The sequence below is a fragment of the Stenella coeruleoalba genome, assembly GCF_951394435.1.
Source record: "Stenella coeruleoalba genome assembly, chromosome: 1".
Lineage (NCBI taxonomy): Eukaryota > Metazoa > Chordata > Mammalia > Artiodactyla > Delphinidae > Stenella > Stenella coeruleoalba.
This window is the reverse complement of record NC_137169.1, coordinates 186,746,516-186,770,209: the sequence shown is the minus strand read 5'-3', so window position 1 is coordinate 186,770,209 and position 23,694 is coordinate 186,746,516. Positions and strand designations below refer to the sequence as shown.

Sequence of the window (23,694 nt, the reverse complement as noted above, 5' to 3'; positions counted from 1 at the left end):
GGATAACAGACTTTTACACTGATTTTAAAAGTTATTTAGACTTTTCGGTTAATCAAACCAAGTGTCTCAAACTTGTACAGTTTTCTCAAAGGCTTTAAACTTAATTCATAGTATATGACAAATATATGTCAACATCAACTTTTTAAAATAGCAAATTAAAGTATCCCCTAACAAAAGATTAACCTTTCAGGCTTGGTAATTTAGTATGCAATGCTTTAAGATCTTATAGGCCCATTACAAAATGAATTTACTTAATAAGCTATATCAGGATATACTTTTATTCAAACCAAGTGTACTAAAATATTCTCTTTGGCCGTGAAAAGATTATGAAAGTATACTATGCAAGTATAGAAAATAAAATTCATCCCAAGAAATGGAAGGGGAAGAAAACTCATTTTTCTAGAGGGAATTATATGCCCAACATTAAATGTTATTATTCCTCATAACAATATATTGAAATAGGTATGATCATCTTCATTTTACATTTGAAAATAATGAAGTTCAGCATGATTACATAACTTGTCCGGGTCAAAGTGCTGGTAAGGGAAGAAGGACAGGGAGATTTGAACCCAAATCTCTGATTGCTTATGACCTTACTATTACCAACTTCAGAAAAAAAAAAAAAATTCTAGAGGGTAAGGAAAAGAATTCCTAAAAATGATATGGATATTCTGTATTGCAGCCTAAAATGAGGTAAAACTGAGCGTCTAAAAATCCTCAAGTGGGGAGTATTTTAGAAGAGTGAGCAGCAAGACTACTAACATGACCAATTCTAAACTTTAACACAACCGAACTAAGAAAAATCATGTTTAATATCAGTGAAAAGAAAAATATTAATTACTGAAAGTATCTTATTGCTTTCTTCTAATATGTCACCGACTCCATAGTTATTTCCACTGAAAATCTATAACAAACCAAGATGAGAGTTCATGAGTTTTTTTCTCATCATTCTTAATTCCTCCCTTAAAAAGTTTAGATGGAGAGAAGGATTAACAAGTGCATCACCACCTAGAGAAGTCTTTTTGCTGTTATTTTGTTTTGTTTTGTTGTGTTTTTATAAAGAAACTCACCATTGTCACAAAGATCTATTAATTCTTTTACGAAATACTTACTTAGTGCCTGCTTTGAATCAGGCACTGATCCAAGAACTAGAAGTACAAAGTTAGATGGAACTCAGCTTCTGCCTTTCAGATACTGTCATGAGGGAGGAACTGACATTTGAGCAAATAAGTTTAGAAAAGTTTTAAGCATTGGGAGATACTCCTCCATGGGTCTCTGACACTCCTAACGTGTCTTATTGGGTAGGCCAAGAATGCAAGGCCCCAGCTACTGTTTATCCTAGCCATTTCTTGGAGTTATGTTTATAATGAGCAACTTTGAGGGGTGAGGTCATGCCTCTTCAGTACAAACAGAAGGCTTGTTTACTGCTCGTTAATGAAACAGTGGGTAACCTAAGTTCAATGCTCCTCAGAGGTGATGCAATCAACTGTGTGTACGACATCCACCCGGGCCCATATCATATTATTCCCACAGGACATGAAAGCAAAGCGAACCAACAGAAACATGATGTTCATGCTGCTTACTGACCATACTCAAGCCCTCTGTCTCTGACTCAGAAGTTTCAAGTCTTCTGCTAGCATCCCGGAGAGAGTAATAGACTAACTTATTAGATTTTAAGTTGGGTAAAATCCAAGACTTGACAGTAATATTAATAGAGATGTATAAGGTGCTATAAACAATTTAAAAAGCTGTTAAGTTTTCTTGGGTAGCTTTATTGTGGAAAGTTTGACACCAAATTATCAAACACTGGAACTATAGAGACATAAAAAAGTTTTAATCTCACTGAAACTATTCAAAGTCATCTCTCCAGAATTCAGTCCCATAGCCTGCTGTGAGGGCAAGCATTCTCAATACAGAAGAAATACAAGACAGAAATGGGACAAATGTCTCAATACAAGACAGAAATGGGACAAATATAACTATGCTCATAAAGGATCATGACCTCGGTTTCTACTAAATAATAGTGATATCACTAGTACCACACTACTACCACTAATAGCTAACACCTATATACACCTACTATGTGCCACGGTTTTTCAAAGCACTTTACTTTTATTAAACTCACATAACCCTCATAACAACTTTATGATACAGATGATGTTATAACCTCCATTTTGCAGATGAAGAAACTGAAGCACAGAAGTAAGCTGTTCAGAGTCACAACCTACTAAGCGGTGCAGTTACAAGCAATCTGGCTCTAGACTCTGTGCTCTGAAATAGAAGACGCCTGCCTTTCTAGAATATATGTAAACTGGGAGATCTTACATAGGGGAAAATTTCAAATTGTCATTACTGGGGTAAAAATGAGGATGTTTTGTTACGGTTTCTAGGGCTCAGACTTATCAAAGCTACACTATCTACTGCTCTCCATTGTCCCTGTTCTCACAGAGACAAAAAAGCAACCGTTCCATGGGATAAAGAGCCAGGAACATCAGTGAGAAGACACCTAAGCAAACAAACACACACAAATCAGTGAAGTAAGCTAAGAAACCTGCTGGGTCAAGCCCTGCCTAACAGCTACATGAATGTCTCTACCTAACACTAAGTCTTTTTTTTTTTTTTTTTTTTTTTTTTTGCAGCACGCGGGCCTCTCACTGTTGTGGCCTCTCCCGTTGCGGAGCACAGGTTCCAGACGCGCAGGCTCAGCAGCCATGGCTCACAGGCCTAGCCGCTCCATGGCATGTGGGATCTTCCTGGACGGGGTCACGAACCCGTGTCCCCCGCATTGCCAGGCGGACTCTCAACCACTGCGCCACCAGGGAAGCCCGCAACACTAAGTCTTACTTTCATTAAATAACTTAGAAAATATCTGGTCAGATAGAATGGCTTGCTTTTCAGAGCAGTAAATAGGTATATCTGCCAATTATATATATTGGAAGGAAATAAAACATTTCCAAACACATGACTTTTGAAAATCTCAACAGTAACATTCCCTTGTCAAATAGAAATAATCTAATATTCATTTCTTCTATAATTTTTATACAATGTGTTACATTGTATAAAAGAAGAGATTACAACTATGAAACACTGGTGTTATAAAAGCAGATGGGGTTATGAAAGACAATGAAGAGTTCATGTCTAATAAATAGTTAATAGTATAACCTGACAACTCCTATTTGCTTAGAGTTCAATCATCCTTTATGCATCTGATTACCTGTTGTCTTCCATTTCCTACTATACTATTCTTTGTCATTCTGTGGAAGTTTTTTCTCCCGTTGTGGAGCACAGGCTCCGGACGCGCAGGCTCAGCGGCCATGGCTCACGGGCCCAGCCGCTCCACGGCATGTGGGATCCTCCTGGACCGGGGCACAAACCCGTGTCCCCTGCATCGGCAGGCGGACTCCCAACCACTGCGCCACCAGGGAAGCCCAGAAGTTTTTAAACAAAGACATGAAAGATAGATGATTTTTTTTTGAAAAAAGGAACCAGACATTACATAACTGAAAATGCTCAAAAAATTTACCTTGAAAGTGTCATCATTTTGAGTTTGGTTAGAGTAAATCCAGCTTTGCTTATTATTTCAATTATTTCTCCCGCTTTTGATACTGCATCTGGTTTAATCAGGGCTAATGTTCTATAAAGAAATAAAGAATAAATTTAAAGATAAAAATAGTTTGGCAGTTTTTACTTATAATTCCCAAGCAGTGATAATTTCCTTAAAAATCCTAGATCAAACATCAAAGTGAATTATAAATACAAGTGTATTAATGGCCTCATAAAAACTTATACAATGGAAGTTTACTATTTTTTCACAAGGAAATAAAAATTAGGTACCCAATCTAGAAAAATAATAAAAGTTTAGAGGGAAAAAAAGTTAAGACTCGTTTTAAATATGTCCACGTTATAAAACACAGGTGTTTAAGATTTCTATTTCTTAGCATATGCTTTATAAAAGACAACAATTCTCTAAAGAGTTGCATTAAACATATCAGCTTGACTTTCAGTCTCTTAGACTTTAACATGTGTATGCCATGCAGTCAGTTCAGCACTGATTTGGAAATAATATAAATTCTTCTATTAACACTTTATTCATAGCATGAATGATATAAAAAGAACTAAATATCTCTTACCTGAAGATGTATATGGCTAGCGAACACCCTGCTAACTTTTAAAATCACACTTTCCTCTTAGAGGATACATCAGAGCTATGCGTTCTCCCCTCTGAAGCCACAGAATTAATGGATTTTTAGAGATGGAGATCACCTGAATTTCCTCATTTTACTAACAAGGAAACTAACAAGGCCCAGAGAGGTAACCCTCCAAAGATCACACAGCTGGTCTGTGGCCTCCTCAGGACGGAACACCCAGCTCACACGACTCTTGGGTCTGTGCTCCTTCCACACCACACCACAAATAATGTTGCTATTAATATTAGCAAAAGGGAACATAATCACAAATCCTCAAGACTAACATTTGCAAACGCAAGGTAAAATCAGATTAGTTGGAGTAATTCAGTTTATCTGGCACACAAAATAAGATAAAAAATTGCTGTTGGGCTTCCCTGGTGGCACAGTGGTTGAGAGTCCGCCTGCCAATGCAGGGGACACGGGTTCGTGCCCCGGTCTGGGAAGATCCCACATGCCGCGGAGCGGCTGGGCCCGTGAGCCATGGCCGCTGAGCCTGTGTGTCCGGAGCCTGTGCTCCACAACGGGAGAGGCCGCAACAGTGAGAGGCCCGCGTACCGCAAAAAAAAAAAAAAAAATTGCTGTCACTTTCCCTTTATTTTCAATTGTTCTGACCCTTTGGCATTAACTCAAGGAATCCATAAAAGGAGACTGGTAGGCTTTCTCAAAGTAGACTTTTTTCACCAATGAGACAAACTTAGCTAAGGATATAATGATACAAATATCCTTACTTACAACTGGATATAACTTATGGCTGGCTTTTAAAACTTTTAAATAACAAAAGTTGTTCATTTTAGTCTGATAGGGCTTGTAATAAACGGACTTTTTATTTTGAAGCAAGTGAGTCACTTCTAGCATTTTATATGGCTTCAAAGATACAGTTAAAACTCATCATTTTTTTAGCTCACATTGTTTAAAATATTATAAAGCAAAGTAACCCATGATTGTTTATGCTAAACTCTGGAAACATCTTCAAGAACCAAAGCTCTTAAAGAAAATATAAAACACATCGGCAGTGAACAAGAAGGAATATGAAAAAAAATGCAGTTTCATTTTCTCTTTAAGTGCCTACAGGAGACAGAGCGTTGATTACTGTGATTAATTACTCTAAGCAAGTTCCTCTGTCATGTCTTCACTGCTTCATTGTTCAGTAGATAATAGTTAAAATGCATTTTGGAGGGAAAATAAGATCGGCTTTAGGAATCATTTGTATTATTTAAAAGTGAAGATAGCACACAAAGAAAGTAAAGGGCCACGAAAATATATTAATAGTGCCGCTGTTATCTGCTGCTGCATAACAAACCACCCCAAAATGTAGTGGCTTAAAACTACAAACAACTTCTCAAGATCATATAGGTTGGCTGGGGAGTGGTTTCACCTGGGATGGGTCATACTGCTGCATTTGGCTAGTGGGTCGGTTGAGACAGCCAGGCTTCTCTTTCCTTGAGGCCTCAAGAGCTAGAACAGGCAGGGAGATGGATTCTCCCCTAAAGCCTCCACAAAGAAATGTAGCCTTCCCTACCAACACCTTGATCTTAACCTGACGAAATCTGTGTTGGACTTCTGATATATAATAAATTTGTATTGTTTAAGCAGCTGACTGTGGTAATTTGTTATGTCTTCAATAAAAGACTACAGAGAAAAAAAACTCTGGAGAGGAAAAACACCCCAACAAAAGAATGGAAAGAAGAAAAAATGAGAAAAGCAGGAAAGCAGTAAAATAGTCAAAATATGTACAAAAATACTAATACAACATATGTAAATGTACATGTACTAGTCTCACCAGTGAAAATCTAGAGGTTTTCAGACTGATTTTTTTTTTTTTGCGGTACGCGGGCCTCTCACTGTTGCGGCCTCTCCCGTCGTGGAGCACAGGCTCCGGACGCGCAGGCTCAGCGGCCATGGCTCACAGGCCCAGCCGCTACGCGGCATGTGGGATCTTCCCGGACCGGGGCACGAACCCGTGTCCCCCGCAATGGCAGGCGGCCTCTCAACCACTGCACCACCAGGGAAGCCCCAGACTGATTTTTTTTTTTAAAGAGCTGCATGCTGTTTACAAGAGATATATCTACAATATAACTTAACAAGGCTGAAAGTAAAGCAATGACAAAAAGATATCAACCAAAAATACATTATCAATCAAATCCATTCTTGAGAAAGATGGCTAAGGCCACCCATTCCTTGGCTGGGGTCTCCTTCCACCTTCAAATCTAGCAATGGAGACTGGGTGCTTCTCACACTGGCATCTCTCTGGTTCTCTGCAGCCAGAAAGGTTCTCTGGTTTTATGGACTCCTGTGATTAGGTCGCACCCACAGGAATGATGCAGAATAATTTCCCCATCTCAAGGCCTGTAATCTTAAATCTGCAAAGTCTCTTTGCCATGTAAGGTAACTGTTGGGCTGCCCCCGCAGGCCTGTAAGCCTTGTAGATGCCCAGCCTCGAGACAGAAGAAAGAGCCCAGAGAGCAGCAAAAGAGACCTCAATGGTTTAACTGATGGAGGAACTTACATGTCTGAAGCAAGGTCCTGGAGCAACACCCCAAGGTGTGTGGCAGACTGCAGGCAGGCTGTAGCAGCAGTCTTGGCTACTCAGGACAGAGGGAGGCTACCATTTACTCAGGGGGGAATTGATTTCAGGTGAGCTCATCAGTTAACAAGGGCTAATTAACAACCCTTACAATTAAGAGAATTGGATAGTCATGTGAGGGAAGCAGGGCCTAGTCAATCAGGAGATCTACAGAGAGCAAGAAAACAGCCGTCTTGAAGGGCCTGACCATACAGTAACACATTCATAGGTTCCAGAGATTTGAACATGGACATCTTTGAGCAGCCATGATTCTGCCTACTGTACTCTCTATTGTTTTGGAGTTTAAATACTATTTTTCTAGTGGTTAGCTGTGAAACTTTTTCATACTTATTTAACTTAAAATTCTTAAAATTGTATAATATCTTGACCCTTTAGAAAGACTTTAGAACACTTTAGCTCCAATGTTCTCTCTTCCAACTTATATAGTTTCATTGTTGTTTTGGACATTCAGTTTTTTGCCTGCATGAGTAAGCCATCTTGGACGATGAGACCACAGGTAAGTAAAGATGAGATAAAGATTGGCTGGGGAGGGGGGAGGGGGTGTGTGAATTTTTAGCAAGGCCTTGGTAATTGAACTAAAGTCTTACTTGAATGCATTTCAGTGCCTTTTTGCAGCCAAAACTCAACTGCTCACCACCACCTAGGAGGATATGTAAAGTAACAGTAATTGGTATTGAGGGAGTAGTTTCCCAAAGGTGAGAACAGAACTGAACTAATACCAGTAATTGTCTGGTCTCCTCCCCTGAGAAGTAGCCTTGGTCTACTTAAAATTGTTAGGCCGACTGGCTTAAAGAAATAAAACTCCAGGAACAATGAGAACATGTGTACCTTTGCTCCTCGTGGGTAAAGTGACTTCTACTCCATTCCCAGGAGAGCGCTTCCTCTCTCCACCCCCTTCATTTGCTCCTCCACATATGGCCACATTTAAGGGTTTCTGGTTGTATGCGGCCCTGCCTCTTCTCTCTCAGACCTGCAAGCCCTCATGCAGGACACAGTCTACAGTTCTTCTCCTGCTTCCATCTGGTTAGCACAGCAGAGGCAGAGGCCGGCACCTGCATGGAAACCTACCTCTCTCTGGTGCTCTGTCTCCCATGCTGGATGGGCAAGTGTGCTCTCAGGGTTTGCTCTAAAGGTATCTCTCTCCCTCAGACGGGCCCCAAGGTCCAGACTGGGAAGGAGGGCAGGGCTGGGGTGGAGAAGTAGGAATAAAGCTCAACCGTTCTCAGAGCTGGCTTACACTAGGCAGCCTAAACCAGCACTTTACTTTGATTTGCCTCTGGCGCCTACGTTAGTGCTCCATCAGTTAATATTCAGAAGGGAGAATGGAGACTAACTGAACCCAAGAGATGACAAAAAGCCTGTATGATGTCTTTACATCTGAACAGCAAAACCATAAAGCATCAATTTATTACCTTCTAAAATTAAAATTGAATACGCTAAAAAAAAAGAAAAAAAATTAAAAATGTTTTTAAGTCAAATACTATGACTCATAGACAACTGATAACATTTATCCATTTGATTTGAGGAGCTTTATAAGGAGAATAGATTAAAATTAGCTAAGAGAGTAGATCTTTCATTAAGTTCCCTTACCACAAAAGAAAACTCAATATAAAAAATAATAAGGGGGTGGGAGGAAAATTTTGGAGGTAATAGATAAATTTATACCCTTGATTGTGGTAATGGTTTCATGGGTATACACTTAGCTCCAAACTCACCAAGTTGTATGTATTAAATATTTATAGCTTTTTGTTTGTCTATTATACCTCAATACAGAGATTTTTGAAAAAGAGAATAAAAATGTAAATCGAATGTCAGATTTCTACAGTTAATGGGAATTAGGAAGCTGAGGCTAGTTTGTTAGCTAAATTGAATTATATAGAATTATCTTGATAAGTGCCTCAAAATTAGCAGACGGGCACCATGAAGATCAGCTTTACTCCTCCCTCTCAGTACAGGCTTTACTCCAGAAAGAAAACGGCTGAGTATGATAAATATAATAGGGATGTAATTAGTTCATAAATTATCCTTGACACTATATAAAACTGAGAACTAGGCTAAGTTATAATTATTACATAGAAGCTATTTCCATGGGACCATGATAGACATGCACGTATTTCTTTCTCCATATGCCTACTTCTTTGGTCATTTAAATGAAACAATATATTTTTAAAACTCTTGAATTCTGAAGAATTTTATTTAAATCACCCAAATGGTTGTTGGATTTAACCCACTTGCAGTTAGGAGAGAATCAGAAGAGAAAATGGTGAAACAATTGAAGTCAGTAAAAATACAATATTGCACATATTTTAATTAATTATATTTATAAAGCCCAAATATTTAAAATCTGTCTTCACATTCTTCTGTTCCTCCTATTTTTAAATCAGTTCATTCAATAGTATTTACCAATATATTAATTAGAGGTTTTAATAAAAAGAGAATGAGTTTTAAAGTCAAACACAACAAGATTTACTTGTTTCCCTTTACTTTGTAGTTGTGTGACTATGGCTGTGCTCTGTAAAATGGAATCAACAACATTCACTGTAGACAAATCAATTAATATATATATAAATTATAATTGTTACAGCTATTATTATTTTATTTTGATTGGGTCATACTATTAACCCTGTCTCCCTAATTCACTTATTTTTGCTAGTTTAAATGAAAACTTCAAGTAGTCTTGAACTGAGATGCCTACCACAGTGGTTGGCATATAGCATGTGCTCAAAAATTAAGCTATAAATATTTATTACTTGTAAATAAAGGAACTGTGCTTGGTGTTTCCTTAATCCCATGGACTTTTATCAGTAGATCTCATAACAAAGAGATTCCTATTTGTCTAACATTCTTTTTTTTTTTTTCCTAGTTCAGAGTTGTCCTGGGAAGCTTTGGTTTTCCTTTTTTATGAGTCATTCACCACCTCACTGATCCATCACCACCTGTGTACTAATACCACACTGAGCATCAAAGAACCTCCAGAATTATAAAGGGCTTGTAAAGAAGTCACAGAAAGAATATTACTATGGGGGGACTCAGGTATTAGGTAGATAACCAGCTATTATTTGGGTGGCAAACCTCAAAATATAGTTTGACAGGTATTTTTTCCTATAGAATTAAATAGTTTGGGGAGCTTTTTATACATATAGCCTTAACTTCCACCAGTGATCCCTATTTTTCATTACTGCAACAATCACTCCACAAATCCAGAGAATCCCCCAAGTCAGCACAATATATAAACCACAGAAACCAGAGCCAAGAAAGATGACCAAAGAATTGACATTCCATTTCAAATATAGCTCGTGCTAGACTCAGAAAGCTGCAAACTCATAAACGTAGAGGTTGAAAATTACAATGTCATTTTCGTATTATGTTTTCTGGCTAGCCTAATTTTCAGCTACAACTGCAACTTGTTCTGTCTCTGCTCTAAATCAAAACTGAGGGAAAGTCAGAATGACAAATGTAGCTATGACAAACAATGAAGAGAGAAGACCAGAGAGACACACAGAAGGCACCATACTGCAGCTTCTCCGCTTCACAGGAAGAGCCACGTGCAGTGGGACGGAGGGAAGAAGGCAGGGAGGCAGCCAGCGGGGAGCTCTGCCTCCAAACACAACGACTATTTTCACCAACATAAGCTCATTCATTCAACAAAGTTATGTGGGGCATCCCCTGTGAATAATGCACTGCTTGAGGCATCACCACCATGGCCTTTAGAGATGCAGTTGTGATCCCAAGACAGATTAAGTTTCTTTGTATCACAATGTTTTTGTATACTTTTTTCTTTTCAAAATACTCACATATCCTGTCTTCAATTGATCAGTCAATATTTATCAGATATCTATTACGTCTGTGAATAAAACTCAAAAATAGACAATATATATTCCAAACAATCTAGACAAAAACACCTTTGTCAGCTAGATCAAAGGTCATCATTTGAAAACAGGGAGGAAATGAAGAAAAGGAAAGAGTAGATAATAAATTTTAAATTGTTATTCAACGAGTCATTCATCTAACACAGACAAGGTGCTTGTAATGTATAAGAGATGTGTGAGGTGCCACAGGAGACATAAAAATGAACTGAGACAGAAAGAAGACAATCATTTTGCAGGTCCTATCCATTCTCCTGTGATTAAATCCTCCTATTCTTGATTCAGACAGACGCTGGGCTTTAATCCTGCCTCTACTCCGTGACCTTCAGCAAGTTACCTAACATCACTAAGCCTCAACTTCTCCATCTGCAGAATGGAGCTAATAATAATATTATTAGCTTGTGTATTAGGTTGTTGTAGGGCTTAAATAAATGATGCACACAAATCATTTTAACACAATAACTTTTATAAAAATAGCTAACAGATATTAATGCCTATCATTACTACTATTACCGTACTTCGGTTAATCACTTTCCTTCCTTCCTCTTCATACCTATGGCTACCATCCTAATCAGTCTATTTTACTACTTAAATTAAAAAAAATGTTTAACCACCAAGCCAGTCATGAAGAACAATGAGCTCTGCCTAGTGTATAACATTCTGTTGTATTTTTACTCATACTCATTCCTCTGACCAGCATTCCTCTGACTTGATCCAACTGGGTAAAAATTCAGTCCATCTCTCATGATCCTGTCAAATACCTTCACAAAGCCTTCCCTACTCTTCTACAAGAAATAGCTTTACTTTCCTGAGTTTCCTTTGAGCTTCTGGCAATCACTACTTCCCCCCCATAAACCATCTTTATGCTGTACACTAAGACTTACAGTTTCAGTTCCCAGTTAGAAGAATGATGAGGGTGTATAAAAGGTTTGCATTCTTTCCTCTGGAAAATAATCATTGCCTAAGACTATGAGCATCACTTTGTTCCCTGAGTGAAGAGCAAATCACAGAATCTGCTCCACAAAATTCTAAAAATGTCATAATACTGAATTGGATCACTGAAAAATATCTATACTGTAAAAACAAAAGATAGAAACAAGAAGTTTGAATTTGGTATCAAGACATACATAATGTTCTAAGAATTTTAAAAAGATTATATACTTGCTTTCTTACTTTTCTTTCCTACTGCCCAGTTGCCGAGCTGTATATTGATCCCCATAGTCAAGTAGCACCAGTTGTCGAGAAAAGACATTCACTTTGTTGCCTATAAATAAATCTTCCAAGTGAAGGTCTTCATATTTGGTCCGCTTTAAAAAGGTGCGATGATTCTTTACATCATGCTGGAATCAAAAACAATACAATGAAACAAATAATTATCAGTAGGTAATGTTAACCTTATTATAAAACTAGAAATAGTTATTAATTTTGCTCTATTAAACATAAGTTACATTCTGTTTCATTTTTGCTATAAGTACAAATCATAATTTCTTTCATAACTTATGTATTTCCTAGTCTACTCTAGTAATAACATAAAAATTACAAATTTTATACTTTAAAAAACACTGGATAGAAAGATTTATTTCCAAATCACTGCAGCAAATTAGTGCCTATGAAATCCCAGAAAAATTCCAAATTTCTGCTTTCTTGACAACAAAAAATCCCAATACCAAATAGGTCCACCTGCAAAAGGAGTCCTCAACAAAGGGACACAAAGAAACAAGCATGACTCTTTTAACTCAGTCTTCTTCAATTTGACTTTTTGTAGCGATAACAGCATTCAACAATGGTGACATATTTATGAGCATGATAATCTTTATCTATAGCCACTTATTGACTATCACTTAATCCAAAGCATAAGTAATCCCACTTCAGTTTTCTAACCAAAAAAATAATTTCTATTAAAAGTAAAGACACAAGGTATCTTCTTGTATTGGAATTATAATACCAAAATGTTTAAAATTCCCAAAATGAAAAGAATGTATTTTTACAAGCAACTATAAAAAAGGCAATCCTATTCCTCTCTGGATCCCACCTTCACTCCGTTTGCCAACTTTAAAGCAAAAAAAGGCTCATTTACCATTTCAACAGATCCATCCCCTGGGTAAAATAAAAGCTCATAACGTCGAAATAGTGAAGCATTTGGATCATACCACTCTGCAATGAAAACGAATCTTTCACTATGATTCTGTAAAGAAGGATAGAAGAATTTTAACACTAACATATAAAATATAAGCACTCTTGTAAAAATCATACAAATTGAAAGAAAGAATTACCAAATATTTGCAATGAAGAAATTTATTATTACTTATTGTATTGAATAATTCTGCTTTTCAACAGTATGCCAGTTATCAACATACCCTCATACATATTTCCTTCTAATTTCTTATTAAACACCCTTAGATATCTCAAAGATGACTTATGAACTGCTTAATACTTCACAGCCATCCAATCATCCTGGATAAATTGATATTTTTTTTAGAACATGAGCTCCTGATCTGACTACTGTGATAATTCAGTCCTTCTGAAAGCAAGTTTACATATAAGCAGATAATCAATAAACTAGTATGAGAAAAAAAAGAAAAGAAAATTAGTATGAGAAAAAAATTCTGAGTGGCTAGCTCTCAATTACATTTAGAACATAACTGTACTACATTTAAGACTCCAGCAGTATTAGAATATTGTTGTCATTCAAATTATAGTAAGCATCTTTACTCTCCTTAGTAATTTCACATGATAGTATTTTTTTATAGAAACAGTGAGAGAATGTGTTAGTCTAGGTCCCCGGAGAAGCAGACACGATGCCAAGACAGGATTAAACATGCAAAAATTCTATTCTGTAAGAGAAATTCTGTACAGGAAATTCCTACAAGAGAAAATAGGGAGGGATCCAGGGAAGGCTGACAGACCACAATACAAATCTGACACTGAGTGAAGAAGAGAGTGAAGGAAGACTGGGTGGAATCCTTCCGGACTGCTCTACAGACTAAGGAAGGTTCAGCAAGACCACTACTACCAAATGTAAAATAGCTAGCTAGTAGGAAGCAGCCACAAGGCACAGGGAGATCAGCTTGGTGCTTTGTGACCACTTACAGGGGTCGGATAGGGAGGGTGGGAGGGAGGGAGACGCAAGAGGGAGGAGATATGGGGAGATACATATATGTATAGCTGATTCACTTTGTTATAAAGCAGAAACTAACACACCATTGTAAAGCAATTACACTCTAATAAAGATGTTAAAAAAAAAAAAAAAAAAGACCACTGGGCGGTGCGCAAGCCAGTTAGCCCTCAGAGAGTTCTCTGACTTCCAGGGACAGGCCTGCTTTAGTATCCCTGCTCCTCTCAGTCACGGGCTGGGAGCAGCCCTTGGGAAGCATGTCCTAAGCACAAAAGCAGCAGTAGATTCCACAGCACAGGAGCTGAGGCCCTTTGATCACTTCAGCTCCCTCTAGTTGAAGATCTGTGAGGTGCATACAATGAAAACGTTAAGTCGAAGAATGGCCCTCTTTCCTTGACTATTAGGCAGGATTTCCCATCATATGTTATTAATATCTTAGCCCCCAAAGGTCCTACATCATAATAAGCAAATGAGGACATAAAGAAGAAAGGAATCTAAGGGTTTTGTAGCTAATTCTGGATTTAGCATCTGATTCTCTGGTTATAGTATATAGACGGGTTCCTTTTATGTTAATAATTCACTTATAAATTCTAATAGTACTATGTCTAGTTATATTTATGATTGTACTCATAAGCTATAATTGAGATAGCTTTTAAGACACTATTTTATTTTTCCCACAATCATCCAAAAGACACATTTAAATGTTTATTAGTCAAGAGAAAACAAAGGTAAGAGACATACTATAACAAGACTTTCTTCATTCATTATTTTTCATATTGATCCCTATAAATACAGCTTTTATTATTTTTTAATATAGATTTTTAAAATTTAGGTTTCACTGTGCATTCTAGTATTATACTCTCCTTTTAATATAAAATTTAAATATTAGTGGTTTATTAAAATTTTTACTATCTATATTAAAATATTCATTCACTCAAAAAGATCATTGAAATATTGCCTTCACTAAAATAAAATTATGAAATGGAAGAAATGATGAGACATCTAACTGAAGGTAAAAGGGCAAAGAAAGTGATGCAAATGAAAAACCAATGAAACTTGGCACTTCCATTTATCCAGGCAGCCTTAACCACAAAAGCTGCCAATCACACTCTTTAACTCTGAGGCAGGTAGTAGAATTTTTCATGATTCATCATCCAGAAAACAGTTTTAATACAAAGAAAACAAACTGAGGAAGTACTGTTTCTGGCTGACGACGTAGCTTAGAGCAAATCAATGCTACTTTCCAAGAACAACTCGGAAAGTGTGATGTTAAAAAAATATACCTGTTTGATGACGTTGGAGAGCATCTAAGGCAGCCAGATTTGATGATCTAAGATTCAGAAAGACAGGACGTTCACTGAGGTGAGCACAGCATTCTTTATACTGCTTTTACCTGAGGACCTGTGCTGAGACTTAAGTCAAGCTGGACAAGAGACTGAGAATCCCAAGAAGCTGGCAGGGGAAGGCTGCTAAGAGGCAGAGAAGCTAGCAGAGCTTTTGACAGTGTCATGGAGGTAAGTAGACAAACACTGGAATTTGGGCCTACCAATGCAGACAAGACTTGAGGGGCAAAGATCCGGAAGAAAAGGAAACCACAGAGAAGTGAGCTCAAAGCTGTGTTTGTTCAATGGAGCTTTCAGTAGCATCACAGTGCTGGAGGGAGGAAAATGAGAGTTCAAACCCACCAAAAAGGAGACCACTGATAAACTATCTAGCCTTTCTGTTGTGACTCCTGGAGCATTACACTCCAGGAGCATAGGCAAACTAAAGGTAAACAGATCCTTACAAAATTTGAAACAAGTTTTGTGTTCACTCAATGTTCAATTATGATAAGTGATGTTTCCTCCATTCCATCCCCCTGCATCTCCAGAGATGGAAATATGGCTTTTCATACACAATGTCAAGCTTTCAAAGACAAACTACCAGATATACCAAAAAAAGAAGACCAAGAGCAAAAAAACAGACAATAGAAAGAAATCCATGAATACCCTAGTTATTATCTGAAAAGTTTTCAAAATAACAATGATAGGCATGAAAAATATATGTCAAGATTAATAATTTCACCAGAGAGCCAGAATCTATTTTTTAATCAATCAGAAATTCAAGAATGAAAAGTAATTGCCAACACAGCATTCTATAACTAGCAAAATTACGCTTCAAGAGGTGAAGGTGAAATAAAGATATTTTTAGACAAGCAAAAACAGAAAATTTATTGCCAATGCACCTGCATTAAAAGAAATTCTAAAGGAAGTTCTGAAGGAAAAAAGAAAATGATTCAAGATGATTCAAGGAACAGAAGGACTGAAAAACAATGGAAATGTAAATATGTGGGTAAATCTAAATAAATAATGCATATACAAAATAACAATAATGTCTTGTGGGATATAAAATAAGTAGAATTTGAATTCAGATCAATAAGAATATAAAGGGTGTGAGGGGAAGACAATATTCTTCAAATTATGTGAAGCAAAAAAAGTATCTCCTACATCAGTTGCTCGACCTTTTCTCAAATTCCAATGAGCATCAGTGAGGAGAATGTCTCTTAAGCTAATAGGCACGCAAACTGGAGACATTTTGTTCAATTTTTCACCCTCTGTTCTGTTAGAATGACCTTTCTTCATCTCCTAGTGCTCAGACAACAGGAAAACAATTATCAAAGTGTTTAATAAATTAGTGCCATTCAAACTTTAAGAAATTAATGATAACCATTAAGCATGACAATAATAATTTTTAGAGTAGCTACTCAGTAGCAAGTTCTTTACATACATTATCTCATTTCATTCTCACAACAGACAATGTAGGTTGACAGAAATAGGGATACTATTTCATGGACAAGGATAGTAAAGCTCAGAAAATTTGAACACTGGTCCAAGGTTACAAAGCAAAGAAATGAGTAAGTCAGCCCTCAAACTTTGGTTCTTCAGACTTTGCAAAGCACATGTTTTGTCCCACTAAACAGCACTACTTACATAAAATGATGCAAAAGTCAGTGTTAAAGAAAGCATTCAGTGGGCCTAAACTAATGATGAACTTATTTATTTAACTACTCCTCTATGTAAAGTTAAATAATTCTAGACAGGGTCAATTTTGTAACCTTTAACAAACATGTAGGAGAAAGGGTATGGATTATTACAAAATAGGATAAGGAAATCAGGTTACTCCCTGTGACATCAAACATACTTAACAAAATATCTCTTTTCAATTATATCTCAATTTCAGAATCTTAAGAAATCAAGAGTCAGTGAGGTCTGTTCTTATAAAATACCAAAAACACCTTAAATATAAAACTATATTTTAAAACCTATATAACACCCGTATGGAAAGCCAAGAGACCCAGAAGAGCTAAAGCAGTCTTGAAAAAGAAGAACAAAGTTGGAGACCTCACATTTTCTATTTTCAAAACACTGCAAAGCTACTGTAATCAAGACAGTGTAATACTGGCATAGAATAGATATACATTAATCTAATAGAAGGGAGTCCAGAAATAAGCTCATACGTATATGATCAACTGATTTTCATCAAGGGCAGCAAGACCATTCAATGGGGAAAGAACAGTCTTTCCATAAACAGTACTGGGACCACTGGATATCCATAGGCCAAAAAATACATGAAACTGTATCCCTACCTCACACTTTGTACAAAAATTAACTCAAATGGATCATAGACCTAAACACCAAGAGCTAAGCTAGAAAAACTGCTAGAAGAAAACATTTGTGACTTTGGGTTAGTAAATGATTTCTTAGACAAGAAACCAAAAGCACAAGTGACCAAAAAATGAAACAAAACAACAACAGCAAAAACATAGATAATTTGGACTCCAAATGATACCATCAAGGGAGCAAAGTGACAACCCACAGAACTGGAGAAAATATTTACAAATCATATATCTGATAAGGGAGGGTCTAGTATCCAGAATGTATTAAGAACTCTAACAACTCAACAATGAAAGACAACCCAGTTACAAAATGGGCAAAGGATCTGAGTAGACATTTTTCCAAAGAAGATATAAGAAGATATACAAATAGCCATTAAACCTATGAAAAGATGCTCAATACCAGTAGCTCTTAGGGAAATGGAAATTAAAACCACAATGAGATAATACTTCACACACACTAGAATGGCTATAATAAAAAAGACAGGCAATAATAAATGTTGGTGAGGATGCAGAGAAAATGGAGCTCTCATATGTTGCTGGTAGATGTAAAATGATGCAGCTACTTTGGAAAACAGTTTGACAGTTCCTCAAAATGTTAAACATAGAGTACATATGACCCAGCAATTCCACTCCTAGATATATACCCAAGAGAAGTGAAAATATAGTATATACCCATATAAAAACTTGTACATGAATTTTCATAACAGCTTTATTCATTGAAAATATACTATACACCCATACAAAAACTTGTACATGAATGTTCATAGCAGCACTATTTATTATAGTCAAAAAAGTGGAAGTGACCCAAATGTCCATCAATTGATGAATGGATAAATTGTGGTATGTCCATAAAATGGAATATTATTTGGCAATAAAAAGGAATGGAGTACTGACTCATGCTACAATATGGATGAATCTTGAAAACATTATGCTAAATAAATGAAACCAGTTACAAAAGATCACATATTCCATTTATATGATTTCACTTATATGAAATGTTCAGAACAGACAAATCTAGAGACAAAAAGTAGGTTAGTGGTTGCCAGGGTTTTCAGGGAGGGAGGGATGAGAATGACTACTAATGAGTATGGTATTACTCTTTTGCGGTAATGAAAATGTTCTAAAATTGTTTGTAATGATAAGTATGCTAAAACCCACTGAATTGTACACCTTAATTGGTGAATATTATGGCACATGAGTTATATTTCAATAAAGCTGTTTTAAAGTAAAGTAAAATAAAATACCATCAGTTTATGATACCAAACAAAATTTTACAAAGCAGATGTTATTTAGGAAATTACAGAAAGTATATACACACACACACACACATATATATATATACATATATATATATTGTGTTGCCAATAACTTCCTGCTTTGAAACCATTTTCACTGTGAATACTATATTCTAACGTAGTCAAGACCTCTAAGAAAAAACAATAAAAACAATTACTTTTTTTATTGTAAAAAAAGAAAAAAAGTAAATAGATACCAGAGGTCACACTTTTGAGGGGAAAGAATAGAGTTGTGTTAACTTTTAAAATTCCATCAGAAACCAAACAACCTAATGCGATGTCGAAAGGAGAGTTTGCAACACTACAGATCAGCTCAATAAATCTGATAAATAATTGTCACACAGAAAAAGATACAATAACTATGGCCACAAGATTTCAAAAATGCTTAAGCTCTTGGGTCTGACCTCTTGAAGTTTTGGCATAGAGTTTCACAACAGCACCTACACACAAAGAAAAAATATTTCATAATCTCTCAAACAATTAGCCCATTCCTTCATCTATAACTGTGATTTACCTCAATGAGATTGTTAAAAAACTATATATGAATAATAACAGAATTTCTATTTAATAGAAGAAAGTAACTCTCAAGCAAGTATTGTTTCCTCTATGAAAAAAGGTTTATCATGCCACGTAAAAATTGTATTCAAACTTGATTTAACCTTAACCTTTGCAGTAGAAACTTTAGTTATTTCCTAGAGTCAAAAGATGTCTAGAGATGTAACAGTGGTACATCTGAACTTGGCAGAAAACAATGGTACATCTGAACATCTCATTCAGGCTGGCCTTTCAACTAGTTGCCTCACTACACATACACACACACACACACACACACACACACACACACACACACACACGAGCACATATTCACATCCACACACCTAACCCAAAGTTACCTGAGAAATTTTAAGAATTTTATTTTCAGCTAAGTTGAGGCAAATCTAGCAAAGAACTCCATTCCTTTTTTTTTTCAGTGATCTCAAAGCTGAATATCATCGTGTTCAAACCCTTCATTTTATGGATAAAGAAACTGAGGCAAGCAAATATAAATAACTCGCATAAAGTCACAGAGCTAGTTAACGACTGAGTTAAAACTTGAAACTCCACTTGCTATGACTCAGATCTTTCCATAATACTGGGCTTCCAGGGCCAACTCAAGAGGGAGAAACTAACACTTTAGTCACACATAGGGACACCTCCAGTTTTCTGCCAGATCTTCGGATGAGAATGTCACTGCCTGGATGATCACCGGGACAACAGAGATTTCCATTTCTGTCAGAAATACCATTATGCAGAACATTTAAAGATTACGCTCTAGCAAAATGAGACTTTTTCTTAAAGAAGCTAAATCATTTTCCTTCTTCTGAACATTTCAAATATAATTTATACATAATAAAACATTCAAGCACACTTTGTTCCAATTTTGTAAATAATCACCAATGTGCCATCTCATTTTTTTAATATTATAAGCAGATAGCCACACTATAAGGTTCGAAACACACTACTCCCAACATATGAAACCTTGGCATATTGAATATTTTAAGCCGAAGGAGTTTGAGAGAACAACAGAAGCAGGAAGGTCACTTTGACCTTTACCCAACCCTTCTTCCCTGAAATAGGTCATAAAACCCTCATGTGAGAGCTGCCCTGCCTATACCCTTTGAAAGCAAAGGGACACGGAGGAAACTCCCAACAAACAGCCCTCTCTGAGTTTCCCCTAGTTTACCACCCTTCCCTCCTACTCCTTAACTTACCATATTCCTCCAAGACTGTCCAGTCTTCATCAAACCCAGCATAAAAACACTCAGGTCTGTTTCCTCAGGTCCTCATTTCCTTATGAAGGCTCCCATGTCACGAAAAACGTACATTAAATAAACATGTATGCTTTTCTCCTGTTAATCTGTCTTTGTCAGTTTAAATTTCAGACCCGGGGACCCTACGAGGATTGAGGAATACTTTTTCCTCCCCTAATCACACTATAGTCAAAAAGCTAAGAAGAGAGCCAAAAAAATGGAAGAGAAGCTTTCATGAGCTGCAGCTTGGGGGCAGCAAGGGGAGAGAGACGTTAAGCAGCAAAAAGCACAGTGGTTCTGCAAGATGGCAAAGAGTAAGAAACAACATGCCAGTGGTTATGTAAACAATAACCAAACCCGAGGCAGAGTGGGGAAACTGTAATCAGAGTATTATTAATCCTAAACAAAAGTGGTTCCATTCCTTTTGCTACATCAGCACAGAGAAACCTAATGAGCATTCATTTTCATGGCCCCAGAACTTGAGGGATGATGACCCAAATTCTTATTATTCAACATAATACCGTATATCGGTAGGGAACAGTGTTCTGGAAGGACACTCAGGAATGTGACAAGCCAGTGATGATGACTTTAGGGGTTCACTGCACACACTCAACTCTCTCACAGTGCATGAGGGGGTCGGGGGACTGGAGAGGGCCCTTTTCAATTTACACCTTTCTGCCCTGGTTGACCCTGTTTGGTGCTTGTGTTACTTTTATTATTTGAGGTCAAGAGGGGTTAAATTGTTTGCTAATTTATAGTTTTCTTTAGAGTTTAATTTCAAATTATATTGAAGACCTGAAGCCAGTTTTTTTTTTTTCTCTTTAATTAGGTAAGGACTAATTAAACACCCAGCAAAGATACTACTTGTCAGTAGATCCTCCCTCATATCATATATCATCTAGAACTCTTGGAGTTCTCTTCCACCAACTACACTATAAAATCAGAATGTAAATACAAAAATCAAACAAAACAAACAAATAATCAAAGAGTATAACATGAGTGTTAAGGAAATACACTAAGATATAAACAGTTAAATTTGGGTGGCAGCATTCTGTAGTTTTTTTCCCACCTTTATATTGTTATTGTCTGTGTTCTCCCAATGTAAATTTGTTTATAAAATCATAAAAATCATAAAAACAGCCCTTTAAAACTCAGTGTAAACAATTACATATCAGATATATGATACAAAAAGAATGGGAAAATTAACATTAAAAGCTAAGATTTATTTTTCTCCTACTTCTTTGTATTTTCTAAACTTTATATAGTCAGTACAAAAAATAAATTTCCCTATAAAAAAATCTTCATTTTAAAGTGTTTTACGTGGTAGAACTTTTGGTGAGCAATTAGATATATCGTGTTTTTTAATTTTATATGAAACTTACTCTTCCCCTCCCCTTATAAAACAGATAGTTAGAAAGATAGATTGGAGTTGGGGGAGGGATGCTTTGAAGCAAAATGCATTCTCAAGTAGAGGTGGAATGCAGAGAAAGTAGCAGAGAGCAAATCCTCAACACAAAAGCAGAGAGGAGAATATCCTTTTGCATTATACAGAAAGAGGTAAATCCACTGAGAACAAATCTGAAACCATGGTTTCAGAACGAAGAAAAAGGAAAGTCATTCAGATTTTTAAAAGAAAATGTTATTAGTTTTATACAGGCCTCTTAATACAAAGCACAGTCGTATGTGGGAGTTTCTATATATTCTATAAAAATTTGGGTTTGACTTTCAGTTAATGTAAGCATTAGCCAAAATAAAAACAGGTGGTGTGTCTGGAGCACGGTCCTGGAGCTCTGTATGCTCAGTCTCCTCATTTGGAGAATGAGAAAAATCACACCGATTACAAACAGTTGTAAAAATTAATGTGAGCACATTTGTAAAAGGGTCTGATACACAGCGTAGAAAACTGAAAAGGTCTCCTGTTAGAACCAAAAGGCACTGGCTAACAGTAAACAGTAAACAAAACAATGAATTTTTAACACTGTCAATAAATCAGAATGATTAATGATCAGAAGCAAATCAGCAAAATTAAAGATCAGAATTTCAGGGTGAAATGATGACTTTCTAATCTCAGAGCATCTCCAACATCTCCAGCTCTTACAGGATTTAAAATTAGAGCTTAGATTTTAGAGCATTCACTTGAAGGGCTGTATGATAGTGTGTTCAATCTCATGTCTACAGTTCAAACCATGTCTACAGTGTATTTCAGTATTCTCTGAATAAAATGCTTACAACTGTCAAAGTGACTTGCTTCAACCTATTTATATCTCTACATACAATCTTACCATTATTTAAGTATAGGCCTCACTACTTACATGATGAAAAGGATAAGGCAAAGCTATCACACCTTTATACATCATCTGATTTCCATCCACCAATTCGTGTATTCAACAGATTGACCACTTACCATGTTCTAGGTACTATGCTAGGTACTAGGATACATCAAGACATGACAATGATGATTAGAAACAAACATCGCCCTTGCCTTCATAGACCTTATAATCTAGCACGGAGAATAGCCAGTCAAACAATCACACAAATTCTTTTTTTTGACCAAAAAAATAAAAAATAGAAAAATAAAAAACTATTGTGTTGCATTACTCTTATTTATTTCTAAAAACTTAGAACTCCTGGCTCTGAATTCACTGTTCTACTATATCACAACTGACTCAGTTAAGTAGGTCATTTAATTTTTCTCTCATCTTACTCAAAACCCATTTTACACTGGTTATATAACTAGTCATCAGAATGTGCTGTAAAGCACTTTACAACCTTTATTTTTAATTTCCCTTTGATGGTATGCATTTTTAAATGTCGAAAAACCTTAGATTGTTTTTCCAAATTTATTTTGTAATGCCTTCTAAAAAAGAAAAATGTCATTTTAAAATGTAGCATGTGAAAATTGCTGTCCATTCAAATGACATTCTGGTATGAATCATCTCCCAGTTCAGTCATTTTTTTTTTTTTTTTTAAATAGTAGGCTTATACCACGTACAGGCTGATTACTTAGGTAAGTTTCTTCCATTCATTTTGAAAACATTTTTCCTTCTTTCAATTCCTTTTTGAAAAATAGGTGATAACCGATAGAAATAATAATGTTCGTTAGTAAAACAGGTAAATTTAAAACCATATGTACGTTGATTAAAGCATGATAATGAATGAACTTGCAGATAATGCTAGAAGAAAGGACGGGATTAATACAGAT

The 23,694-nt window shown here is 36.3% G+C and overlaps 1 protein-coding gene across 3 annotated transcripts in view; it reads right to left on the bottom strand.

Moving 5' to 3' along the window:
* Positions 1-23,694, bottom strand: part of NME7 (NME/NM23 family member 7) — a 258,876-nt gene that overhangs the window by 204,312 nt on the left and 30,870 nt on the right. For all 3 annotated transcript variants that reach the window (XM_079935494.1, XM_079935492.1, XM_079935493.1), the window contains exons 2-4: positions 12,715-12,822; positions 11,811-11,977; positions 3,524-3,634 (exon numbers count right to left, since the gene is read on the bottom strand). In XM_079935494.1, coding sequence (XP_079791620.1) covers positions 3,524-3,634; positions 11,811-11,977; positions 12,715-12,822 — 386 coding nt within the window. The remainder of the gene's footprint in view (positions 1-3,523; positions 3,635-11,810; positions 11,978-12,714; positions 12,823-23,694) is intronic.